This window comes from Rhinoraja longicauda, chromosome 13 (genome assembly GCF_053455715.1).
Source record: "Rhinoraja longicauda isolate Sanriku21f chromosome 13, sRhiLon1.1, whole genome shotgun sequence".
Classification (NCBI taxonomy): Eukaryota; Metazoa; Chordata; class Chondrichthyes; order Rajiformes; family Arhynchobatidae; genus Rhinoraja; species Rhinoraja longicauda.
The window spans coordinates 41,011,356-41,024,684 of record NC_135965.1 but is presented as its reverse complement, the minus strand read 5'-3'; the positions used below and the strand labels follow the sequence as shown (position 1 = coordinate 41,024,684).

Sequence of the window (13,329 nt, the reverse complement as noted above, 5' to 3'; positions counted from 1 at the left end):
TCCCTACTCCTCCAACCCGTCACGGGCGTTGCCCGGCCTTAAATACCAACTCAGGTACCGAACCCGTGGCTAGCGCCTCCCACACCGAGACGCCGCCCTCTCGCGCCGATGGTTCGTTCTGCCCTTGGGTTGCCACCAGGTGTCACCACATGGGCAAGTTTCCAGAAAATCTATAAGAATAGATAGATAATCATCACAGAAACGTATCCTCCTTTTTGTCCATTATGAACCCTGGCCTCGGTTTAGCTTTAGTTTAGTTTAGAGATGCAGTGTGGAAACAGGCCCTTCGGTCCACCCAAGTTTGTGCCGGTCAATGATCCCCATACACTAGTTCGATCCTACACACTAGAGTCTATTTAGAAAAGTCAATTAACCTACAAACCTGCACATCTTTGGAATGTGGGAGGAAACCAGAGCACCCGGAGAAAACCCACGTGGTCACGGGGGAGAATGTACAAACTTCATACAGCCAAGCATCCTGTAGTCAGGATCGAACCCGCTGCCTCACGATGCCGCCCCTTGACATTCAAGAAAGGGATTGTGAACATGATAACTGTACAGTGTCCAAGAAAGCAAAAGATGGATGGACGAAAATTGGGAAAGTGCTTCTAAGAGAGGCTTGTAAGCTAATTGGTTGGTAAAATTGTAAATTGTCCCTAGTGTGTGTAGGATAGTGTTAGTGTGTGGGGATCGCTGGTCGGCACAGACTTGGTGGGCCAAAGGGCCTGTTTCCACGCTGTATCTCTAAACTAAACTAAACAAAACTAAACTGCAGGGCCAAAATGCTGTGGTTTGACCTACTCAGGTCGTAGGCCAAAGTCATGTTCCACTTTCTCAAAATTCAGACATCTGTGCTGAGTTTCAGCAGCTGCTGCCTGGATACCATTTACATGATTCATGAACAGTTCTCTTCAAGCATTCGTACTTTGTAGGATATATTTTTATTATTAAGCCATGATTCAGGGCAGGTTTTTAATATTTGGATGGATTTATAACAGCTAATTTAATGGAACAGATTTTCTTGTGCCATCATCTCTTTCAAAATGATTTATAATTTCTCCTTAGCCAACGAGTCCCATGCTCTTTGTTAATATACCTGAGCACAATCCTTTCTCCCTATTGATACCAGGCTTCACCATTGCAGCAAGATAGTTAGGAGCTCTCAGTTAATTCACTTTTCACTACTATGAAAATATTTTGTCACAACCTGATTGCTGGTCACATTAGAATGGGATTGATTATTAATTTTTGGTAAACCAGACCATGACAGTGCAAATCCCTGTATATAAGGCAGCCTAAGGATTGTTAAGTACAGTGTCGTTTGGTGTTGAGGCACGGTTGTGGTTAGGGTTGCCAATGTGTTTCAAGAGCCTCGTGGTTAATGGGAAAAAGCTGTTCATTTCCACATTCATCCTTGCACTCCCCCACAACTAGCACGGTGGCGCAGCGGTAGAGTTGCTGCCTTACAGCGAATGCAGCGCCGGAGACCCGGGTTCCATCCTGGGTGCTGTCTGCACGGAGTCTGTACGTTTTCCGCATGACTGGTTTCCTCCCACACTCCAAAGATATACAAGTATGTAGGTAAATTGGCTTGGTAAATGTAAAAAATGTCCCTAGTGTGTGTAGGATAGTGTTAGAATGCGGGGATCGCTGATCAGCGCGGACCCGGTGGGCCGAAGGGCCTGTTTCTGCGCTGTATCTCTAAACTAAACTAAACTAAACTAAACCATTTCTGGTTCCGCTTTAACATTGGAGATGAGGAGTGATGCATTTGGACAATTACTTGGGAGTAGATTTACCAGGATGTTGTCAGGACCCGAGGGCCTGAGCTCTTGAGAGAGGCTGGGCAGGCTAGGACTTTATTCCTTGGAATGCAGAAGTCTGAGGGGTGATTTCTTAGAGGTGTATAAAATCATAAGTGACATACACAGGATTAATTTACCCAAAATACAAAGGACATAGGTTTAAGGTGAAAGAGGAAAGATTTAACATGAACCTGAAGGTATTATTTTACACTCAGAGGGTGGTAGGTATATAGCTGCCAAAGGAGGTAGTTGAGGCAGGTACTATAACAGCATTTAAAAGACAGCTGGACAGGTACATGGATCGGTCAGATTTAGAGGGATATGGGCCAAACACAGGCAAATGGGACTAGCTTCGATGGAGCACTCTAGTCGGCATGGATGAGTTGGGCCGAAGAGTCTGTATCCATAGTAGACAGAAAGTGCTGGTGTAATTCAACAGATCAGGTAGCATCTCTGGAGAAAAAGGATGGGTGCCATTTTGGGTCGGGACCCTTCTTCCATGCTGTATGACTCTATGACTCTAAGATTGCTGCACCACTCATTGACAACCTTAATCCTACCATATTTGGGTGGCACGGTGGAGTTGCTGCCTTACAACACCAGAAACCCGGGTTCGATCCTGACTACAGGTGCTTGTCTATAGGTTCTCCTCGTGACCTGTGTGGGTTTTCTCCGAGATCTTCGGTTTCCTCCCACACTCCAAAGACGTAAGTTAATTGGCTTGGTATGAATGTAAATTGTCCCCAGTGTGTAAGATAGCGTTAATGTGCGGGGATCGGTGGTCGGTGGGGGCTCGGTGGGCCGAAGGACCTGTTTCTGTGCTGTGTCTCTAAACTAAACTAAATTAAACTAAACTAAACTAAACTAAATTAAGGCTGCTGATGGCATTTCATTTGAAGTAGGAATGTATTGACATTAACCACCCCGGCATTAATTCCAGCTCTATGCAGCTATTTGCCAGGTTATACTCAAGTCAAACATAAGTAAGAAACTCTGGCATTTAATTCTACATTATGCAGGACAGAGATTGTCCAATATAAAATAAAGTTCCAATCCGCGCTGTTGCACGTTCATTTCCACCCACAGTGAAACAATGATCTCCACTGTAATCTCCAATAATCTCCAATCCATGCCAGTGATGCATTTACAATCTAAGACGCTGATTTAAAAGAGTGCTGTCAGAGTTGTTTTCCTGCAGGTGAGATATTAAGCTACAGCTCTGCCTGGCTGCCTGCTTTGGTAATTCAACTGAAAGTAAAACATTAAAACATTATCCCAAGGGATTGCTTGAAAAGTATTGTGAAGTTCCCCTAATTATTGTGAAGTTCCCCTGATCTCCTGATGTACATTCCTACCTCAAACAGCACAATTAAAATTCATATGTCAGAAGGAACTGCAGATGCTCCTGTACTCCAAAGATGTACAGGTATGTAGGTTAATTGACTGGGTAAATGTTAAAAAATAAATAAAAATTGTCCCTAGTGTGTGTAGGATAGTGTTAATGTGCGGGGATCGCTGGGCGGCGCGGACTCGGTGGGCCGAAGGGCCTGTTTCCACGCTGTATCTCTAAATCTAAATCTAAAAAAAATGCTGGTTTACACCGAAGATAGACACAGTAACTCAGCGGGCTTGGCAGCATCTCTGGAGAAATGGAATAGGTGACGTTTCAGATCGAGTCTCTTCATCAAAGGTATTTATTTCACAAAATGCTGGAGTAACTCAGCAGGTCAGGCAGCATCTCAGGAGAGAAGGAATGGGTGACGTTTCGGGTCGAGACCCTTCTTCAGACTGATCTCTTCATCAAATTGAAGTCTGAAGAAGGTTCTCGACCCGAAACATCACCAATTCCTTTTCTCCAGTAACTGACCCGGTGAGTTGCTCCTGCATTTTGTGTCTGTCTACAATTAAAATTCATCTTGTTTGTGGATTAAGTTCAGTGTCGGTGAGGCCATGCATTCAATGATCAAAGAAAGATTGTTAAAATAAACCTCAGCATGGTTTCCGAAAACAGAAAAAGCATTCAACATTTTGGTCATGATGGAATAATTGGCAAACAGTATATCAGTGAGTTACCATGAGCTGCTGATAATAGGTGAGGCATATTTGTCAGGCAAATCTTTCTTATTTTGACCAAAGCATTGTTGTTGTTTGAGTGCAGATCACAGCAGCACTGTTGATGCTAATTGTCAAAGACACAGAGTGCAGGAGTAACTCCAAGGGTCAGGCAGCATCACTGGGGAACATGGATAGGTGCTGGTTTGGATCTGAAGAAGGGTCCTGACCTAAAATGTCACCTATCCATGTTCTCCAGGGATGATGTCTGATACACAAAGTTACTCCAGCACTTTGTGACATTTTGCGTGAACCAGCGGCTGCAGTTCCTTGCTTTGTTTAGTTTAGTTTAGAGATACAGTGCGGAAACAGGCCTTTCGGCCATACCTAGTCTGTGCCGGCCAATGATTTCAGTACACTAACACTATCCGACACACTAGGTACAATAATTTTTTTTTTTAACCGAAGCCAATTAACCTACAAACCTGTGCGTCTTTGGAATGTGTGAGGAAACCGGAGCACCAGTAGAAAACCCATGCAGCCACAGGGAGAATGTACAAACTCCGTACAGACATCACCCGTGGTCAGGATCGAACCCGGGCATTTCTACCGCTATTAAACAATTCTACCGCAGCGCCACCATGCTGCCTTTTCTACATGCTAACGCTTCTGACGGCCTTGGAGGTAGATTATCCTTCCCGGCATTGTGAAGCAGGAGTAACCTTTGAGTAGAATAAGCGAACATAGACCATGGCCTTACTGTACTCGGATGTCAGTGCCTCTGATGTTGATCACTGCTCCCAGCGAGACAGGGAACAAGCATTCTGCATGACTCAGACACTGAGTAATATGGCCCAGAAAATCTCTCCCACTGTGCTGGAAAACAGTTCTGTGAAACTTATTATTGCATCAATACATAAGGTTGGCATTCGGTTTAAGGATTGATACCTTTTCAAATGTTGAAAAGATTGGTGATGTTGCGAAATCAGTTCTAATGAAGGGTGTTCATTATCTGATGTAAACTCATTTATACTTTGGACAGATGTTGCAAGCAAGAGTTGATGAGTGTTTCAATATTTCTGATTTTTAATTCATAGTTTCCAACATTATTACATTTTCTTTTGTCTTTCATTGACTTGTGAGTGGTCCATGCTGTGATGATCAACCTGCAGTGGAAATCTGCGATTTAGCTTATAGAGATACAACACAGAAACAGGCCCTTTGGCCCATCGGGTCCGCACCGACCATATATCACCCATACAACAGCTACATTCTACGCACTAAGGACAATTTTTTTTTTTTTTTAACGAACCCAAATTAACCTACAAACCTGTACGTCTTTGGAGTGTGAGGGGGGGTGGGGGGGGGGGGACCGAAGCACCCGGGGAAAACCCACGAGGTCACAGGGAGAATAGAAACATAGAAACATAGAGAAAAGGTGCAGGAGGAGGCCATTCGGCCCTTCAAGCCAGCACCGACATTCAATGTGATCATGGCTGCTCATCCACAATCAATACCCCGTTCCTGCCTTATCCCCATATCCCTTGATTCCGCTAGCCCTAAGAGCTCTATCTAACTCTCTTTTGAATGCATCCAGTGAATCGGCCTCCACTGCCTTCTGAGGCAGAGAATTCCACAAATTCACAACTCCCTGCCTGGGTGAAAAGGTTTTTCCTCGTCTCAGTTCTAAATGGCCTATCCCTTATTCTTGAACTGTGGCCCCAGGTTCTGGACTCCCCCAACATCGGGAGCATGTTTCCTGCATCTAGCTTGTCCAATCCCTTGATAATTTTATATGTTTCTATACGATCCCCTCTCATCCATCTAAATTCCAGTGAATACAAGCCCAGTCATTCCATTCTTTCATCATGTACAAACTCCATACAGACAGCACCCGTAGTCAGGATTGAACCCGGTTCTCTGGCGCTGTAAGGCAGCAACTCCACCGCTGCACCACTGTGCCGCCTTCAAATGGCAAAAGCTGCGTAGAAGCTCCTTGAAAACTACCGGGCATTAAGAAAACAGAAATAATCACTTCACTTTCCAATCACTTTTTAAAGTTGTCTGAAACACTCAGATTTTCTGAAAAGATAAAATGGACTCAAAATTCTAGAGTTGTGCAAATACCTTGCATTAAACGTTATTCACTTATCATGTATCTGTACACTGTAAATGGCTCGATTGTAATCATGTATTGTCTTTCTGCAGTCTGGATAGCCCGCAACAACAAGCTTTTCACTGTACCTCATTGCACATGTGACAACAAACTAAATTAAACTGATAGTTTGTAAGGTGACACGCCGTAGTGAATAAAAAAGGCTTTCTGCGGATGCTCATGGGCCTGTCATTCAGTTTATAGCTGCCAGAAACATTTGGACATTAATCTGTATCAAAGCCAGAATGCACAATTTTAGTGCTTTGCCTACCTTGCGCAGGATCAAAAGGTGACAGGTGTCTTCTGACTCAGATGCGTCGTAGCGTGTAATGAGACAAATTTGTGCCATTATCTGCTTGCATAAGAACCACTGAGCCATTGAGCTGCAGTCTCCAGTTCAACCTCTGAGCAACGTTTTGGAGCAAAGGTGGCTGGCAGGGAGATGATTTAAATGCATGAGTCTCACTATTCAGACATCACGCCTAAAGACGAAACGTGTAGGAAGGAACTGCAGATGCTGGGTTAAACCAAAGACATACATAAAATGCTGGAGTAACAGCATCTCTGGAGAGAAGGAATGGGTGACGTTTCGGAATGGGTGACCTGAAACGTCGCCCATTCCTTCCCTCCAGAAATGCTGCCTGTCCCACTGAGTTACTCCAGCATTTTGTGCCTATCACTGCTGAAGACTCCAGCAGAGAATTACTTATATGCATAATCACCAGTGGATGTGTATCGTAGGAGACTTAAGGGCCTGTCCCACTTAGGCGATTTTAAGGCGACTGCCGGCGACTAGGCTGTCGCCGACAGTTCGCCGGGGTGTCGCGGGCATGATCGTGAGGAGTCTTCCATAGATCGTCGTGGATCGTAGTGGATCTCAGCGTCGCCGAGAAATCAAACGGTTTGAAATCTCTCAGCGACAGCTGTCTTGTCGCCAGGTATCGTAGCTTATTGCGGGCGCTGTCTCATGCTGTCCCCAGGTTTGATAGGTTCTCTTAAGATACATTTAGAAGCACATAATATTAAAATAAGTAAAGTCATTTAAAAATACCATAAAATGCTTGTGTTTAACCAATTTATTTATCGTCAGGACATTTGACAGGTAGATTGGAGGCGACAGTTTGACGGACAGGTAAGCGTGGGAATTTCCGCGATGTTTTTGGCCTCAGCCATTACATTTAAAGTGGGCTCCAAACTCAGATATTCAACCCAGAAACCAGATATGCATCTCCCTTACATTTTCAAAGAATGCCCACACACTTTTCACAAAAATCCACTGAACCACTTAAATTTTTTTTTTTTTTTTAAAATAGAGCTATTAGTAAACTGGAAGTAAATCCAGTTTATTCCTTGTTACAGTGAAGCTTGGTTTTTAAGTAACCCATACAAGATGTTATAGTTCAAAACTCTCAAGTACTTACCGACTTGTCAGTGATTTCAGCGAAAACCAGGACGCCGGAGAAGCATTGACAGCGTGGGAATTTTTACGATGTTTCAGAAGACGCTGTAATCTCGACCTGACTCAGCATTGTCGTGGTCATTGTCATATCATCATATCATATCATATATATACAGCCGGAAACAGGCCTTTTCGGCCCTCCAAGTCCGTGCCGCCCAGCGATCCCCGCACATTAACACTATCCTACACCCACTAGGGACAATTTTTACATTTACCCAGCCAATTAACCTACATACCTGTACGTCTTTGGAGTGTGGGAGGAAACCGAAGATCTCGGAGAAAACCCACGCAGGTCACGGGGCATCGGGTAAAAGAAAAGTTCGGCGATCTGCTACAACTTTGACAGTCGCCGGCAGTCGCCAAAAAGATCGCCTAAGTGGGACAGGCCCTTTAACGTTGAGATGTTTTAGTTCATCGGTTCATATGTTATAGCAGAATTAGGCTATTCAGCCCATCAGGTCTACAGCTGGGAAGAAATTGTCCCTGAATCTAGAGGTGAGCATTTTCACACCTGTACTATCTACCTGATGGGAGAGGGGAGAAGAGGGAGTGAGACTGGTCCTTGATTATGCTGGTGGCCTTGCTGAGGCAGCGTGAAGTGTAGATAAAGATGTGCATTGTCTTTCGTTCAGATGAACAGGTGGAAAATTAATGACGGTTGTCAAAACTTTCAAACCAACGTCACAGCTTAATTTTTCATATGATCTGATAACAAAGATTCACAAGGGGAAATATTTTCACGTAGTTTCTACATTTAACTTTAGAGACACAGGGTGGAAACAGGCCATTTGGCCCACCTAGTCTGCACTGACCAGCAATCACCCCATATACTAGTACTATCCCACACACTAGGGACAATTTACAATTTTACTGAAGCCAATTCACCCAGAAACCTGTACATCTTTGGATTGTGGGATGAACTATCTCCGTACAGACAGCATAAGTCAGGATCGAACCCGGGTCTCTGGCGCTGTAAGGCAGCAACTCTACCCTGCCCCCCCAGTGATGTTGGAAAAGTTCAGTTCTTCATTGTGGCAGAACAAGCACCGGTGGCTCCAGCTTCAGGCTTCATCTTGTTGTTCATTTCAGCCCCAGGGCATCTGCCAGGCTGGCAATTGTTGTTGTCACAACAAATCAACTCTCCCTAACCATCCTGACAACCTCTACCTGCGTCAACACCAAGTCTCTCATTCAGTCACAGATTGGAAGCAATTGAGAGCAGACATTGCAATCTATTAACAATTTGCAAGTGAGTACACAGAGTTCCCACCGACCTGCGCAGGCAACAGAGATGAGATTTTAGCCTCTGAGTTGCCCACACAAGGAGTGGGTAAGTTGATGCAAAGCCACACAGCTGCTAACCGGTTCAAGCTGCGGAATCTCACACCAATTGTGCAGGAAGAAACTGCAGGTGCTGCTTTAAACCGAAGATAGACACAAAATGCTGGAGTAGTCCTCTCACCGGTTATAATGCAGTCCTGACCTCCCATCCACCTCATTGGAGACCTTGAACCTATCTTTAATCAGACTTCAATGTTGCATCTTGCACTAAATGTTGTACCCTTTATCCTTCATCCATGCACCTTGGACAGCTTGATTGTATTCATGTATGGTCTTTTCTTTGACTGGATTGCATGCAAACTACCTTGATTAGTTAGCGTGTCAAGAGTTACGGCATGAAGGCAGGAGAGTGGGGGTGAGCAGGAAAGATAGATCAATCCTGATTGAATGGTGGTGTGGACATGATGGGCCGAATGGCCTAATTCTGCTACTATGACCTATGAACATTATGAACAGCCAAAAGCTTTTCACTGCACCTTGGTTACACGTGAGAGTAATAAACTAAACTAAACTATTAGAAATAAAATTTAACAGTTTAATTGCTGGTAATGCAGAACAATATAATACCATCTCAGAAAAAGGCAGCTTGTAACGAGTGAGTCTTAATGGGGATGGAAAACAAGAATAATACGACGCAGATGATGCTGCACTGGCTCCGAGCCCTCACCCTTTTCTACCCATGTCAGTGTGCAGAGCTTATTGCATTGTCAGTAGCAGTGTGTAAGTATTGCTGTTCCATCCATCCTGGCTGGAGACCAGGTGGATTAATTGTGAACATTATCCTTTATTTTATTTAAAGCTCTGCTGATAGAGGTTACATGACGTGTCATTGCAAGTAACGTAAATTGTATAAAACAGCATCAAAGCTACGAAATTGTAAACAAAAATCCTGTATGTGAGACACAAGAGCGATGTGTTTCACTTTAAAGAAATTTGCAATTGAAGTAGAAACCAAGGAAAGTTTAGACCACTTATCTATTAGCATGCTGCCAGAACTGGGGGGTCTGAGCTACAGGGAGAGGCTGGGACTTTATTCCTTGGAATGCAGGAGGCTGAGAAGTCATCTGGTGGAGGTGTATAAAATCATGAGGGGAATAGATAGGGTGAATGCACAGACTTGGGAGTCTGAAAACCCCATTGCCCAGGTTAGGGGAATGAAAAACCAGAGTACATGCTTTTAGAGGTGAGCATTCCACTAAAAAGTAAGAGGGGTAAGACTTAATAGGAACATGAGGCAGCTTTTTCCACTCAGAGGATGGAGGGTGTATGGAATGAGCTACCAGAGGAGGTAATTGAGGCTGGTAATATTTAAAAGATAGGTATATGGATAGGAGACTTTTGGAGGGATATGAGCCAAATGCGGGCAAATGGGACTAGCTTAGATGGGGTATCTTGGTAGGCATGTATGAATTGGACTGAAGGGCCTATTTCCTTACTGTATGACTCTATCAGTGATGGTATTGCGTTTTTGTGGGTGTGATCCATTGTTGTCACCTAATCTAAGTCTGCAAGAGTTCAGCCCAGGACTCACCATTGTTCCAGGGCTCTCAATAGAAAATGGAGGCTGCCAGCCAGAGCAAAGGAGTGGGGCCAAGTGATTGGGCTCTAAAGTGCACAAGGAGGCACGGTGATCTGTGGGGAATAATGGTGAGATTGCTGAGCAATGGCTCCAGATTCATCCCCAAAACAAAACACAATGCACTGGAGTAACACAGCAGGTCAGGCAGCATCTGTAGGTGGAGCGGATATGTGACCTTTTGGGTTGATAGCCTTTCTCAGACTCCCAAGTCTGAAGAAGAAGTTGGGCCGAAGGGCCAGTTGGGCCGAAGGGCCAGTTGGGCCGAAGGGCCAGTTTCTGTGCTCTATTGATCTATGACTGTGTGAAACTGTCCAGAAGCTTGCCTCTGTAATCCAACCAATGTAAATCTATATCTCATTGCTATGGAAACAATAATTTTGAAAATCCATGGAAGCAGTAGAGACAGACTAATGGTTGCTAGGGTTACAAGAAGCATCACCATATAAAAGGAGTATATGTACAGCATGTAAAACAAAGCAGGAAACAATAGACTGGGCACGAATTCTGTTAGTTCTCTGCAATTTTAAAAGAATCTATTACATTTTATTAAATAATTCCCACATAATTTATGAGAAAATTTGCAAACATATTTTAATAGTCGGGACAGGCTACAATGAGGTACCCTGTCACATAAATTAATTAGAAGGCCAAACCTCCAATATTTATCTTTCCAAATTCTCATTGATTTATCCCCTTATTATATACTTTAGTGACATTGTATTCTTGTCATGTATAAATCACATTCATGCCAGTGGTTGAGATATGTTTTTGAAGGAAGATGCTGACTCTGAATATCATGGTGGCAGTTTTGAGCAGTAGACATTTCCTATTAAGTGAAATAATGTGAAGTAAAGTGCTGTAATAGGTCATTGAAATAAAGTGTTACTGTGCGTGCGGTGATTTTGTAAACAGCTCAGAAAGGTTCATAATTTGATCATTCATGATTAACTACCACAACAATATTTAGTTTAGTTTAGAGAGGCAGTGTGGAAACAGGCCCTTTGGCCCACTATGTCCACTCTGGCCAACGATCACCGATGCACTAGTTTTATCCTACACACCAGGGACAATTTATAGAAGCCAACTAACCTACAAACTTGCACATCTTTGGAGAGTGGGCGGAAACCAGAGCACCCGGAGAAAACCCACACCACCACCGGGAGAACGTACAAACTCTGTAACGACAGCACTCGTAGTCAGTCTGAAGAAGGGTCTCGACCCTAAACATCACCCATTCCTTTCTCTCCTGAGATGCTGCCTGACCTGCTGAGTTACTCCAGCATTTGGTGAATAAATACCTTCGATTTGTATCAGCATCTGCAGTTAATTTCTTGCACTCGTAGTCAGGATCAAACTCGGGCCTCTGGTGCTGTAAGGCAGCAACTCTCCACCGTGCCTCCCTGGTTCAGCAAACTATTTTTATTTTGAAACGTGGATGATTCTGTGACAAATACACACAGCGTGCAAAACGATATAGAGATTAAAAAGGCGTCTCTGGACTAGACTGACGTACCAGAAGAGAGGGGAGGAGGAGGTTGTGGTCAGGCAGCCCTATCCTATGAAGGAGTTTAGGGGGCATGTTTTAATGTTCACTTTTCGGAGTCTCCAGCACTTTTTGTGTGTTCTACAACTACAAGATGTTTTTTTTCTTCTTGTGGTTGCAGAAATACTAAAGGGCCTCCTGCAACCACAACTACGCCCACACAGGGAGGCCAGGACAGCATTGCCAGTGACTGCAATGGACACAGTGATTATCAGCTTCCATCTTTCTGAATTTTCCCAGGCTAATGCAGTGGACATTTGGTCGTATAAAATGTCCTTACCCGCTCTATTTCAGGAGCATGGATTCACAGAGCTATGGGACGGGATTCTCAACGATAATACAGAGTGGAAGAGATGGAATTGGATGCTGAGTATTTCCACAACTGCGTGGTGATTCCCTCATCCCAATGATGAGAGAGTGGTGCAAACTCTGTGTGCATTGTTCACTGGTTCTTACAAGGGGATCCCTCAGATCCATCAGTCGAAGAAGGGCCTCGACCCAAAACGTCACCCATTCCCTCTCTCCCGGATGCTGCCTGTCCTGCTGAGTGACTCCAGCATTTTATGATACCAGTGGATCCCAGTGCCCAGTTTCCAACTCTATCCCATTTATAGAGTTGTGGGGTCACTTAGACTTTGGACGTTAGTGATACAGTGTGAAAAAAGGCCCTTCGGCCCACCGTGTCCACTCCGACCAACAATCACCCCGTCCATCAGCACCAGTTCCACAAATTATCTGCCAAAGAACATGAGCAGCTTGAACTTGCAAATTTTGGGATGGTGGGTATTTAGCAGAGCTGCCTGCTTCCAAGTATCAACCATCTTGTTCTACCTGCCCACCATCCTTCACCCTCATTCATTAGGGGGCCCTGTCTCCTCCTTTCTCCGCTCCTCTCTATACTGGCCACCTTCCCTGTCCAGTCTCTGTCCTGTGGCAGAATCTCAGCCCAAAACATTGCCAATTCTTTTCCCCCCACTGCTGCTGTTCGATCCGTTGAGTTGCACCAGTAGTTTATCTCTTGTGCCACGGAGAGTGGTCACACGACACGGAAACAGGCCCTTCGGCCCAATTTGTCCATGCCGACCAAGATGCCCCATTGTATCTCTAGGATATTCTGTGAATGAATTTCCCCACTGAATGTGTACAAGCTCTGTTGCCTTCAACGCAGCTTAAAGTCCCTTCTCAGCTTTTCCATGGGTTCCTCCCATATATTGTAACTATGTTTCTGACCTCATTTTACAGCCCTGGAGGATTGTGGAATGAGCCACCAGATTGGTATGAAAGCACAATTTAACTCTTCCTTTCAGCAAAGGCATTTAAGTTCATTTAAGTTAAGTTAATTTAATTTTAAGGTGAAGGGGGAAACATGTTATAGGAATCTGAGGGGTAACTTTT

At 44.3% G+C, this 13,329-nt stretch overlaps 1 protein-coding gene across 1 annotated transcript in view; it reads left to right on the top strand.

The window, feature by feature from the left end:
* The window catches only part of LOC144599087 (uncharacterized), a 40,476-nt gene extending 28,149 nt beyond the window's left edge, over nucleotides 1–12,327 (top strand). The window contains exon 3 of the mRNA XM_078409807.1: nucleotides 12,056–12,327. Within this exon, the coding sequence (XP_078265933.1) occupies nucleotides 12,056–12,327 (272 nt within the window). The remainder of the gene's footprint in view (nucleotides 1–12,055) is intronic.
* Nucleotides 12,328–13,329: the final 1,002 nt, after the last annotated feature.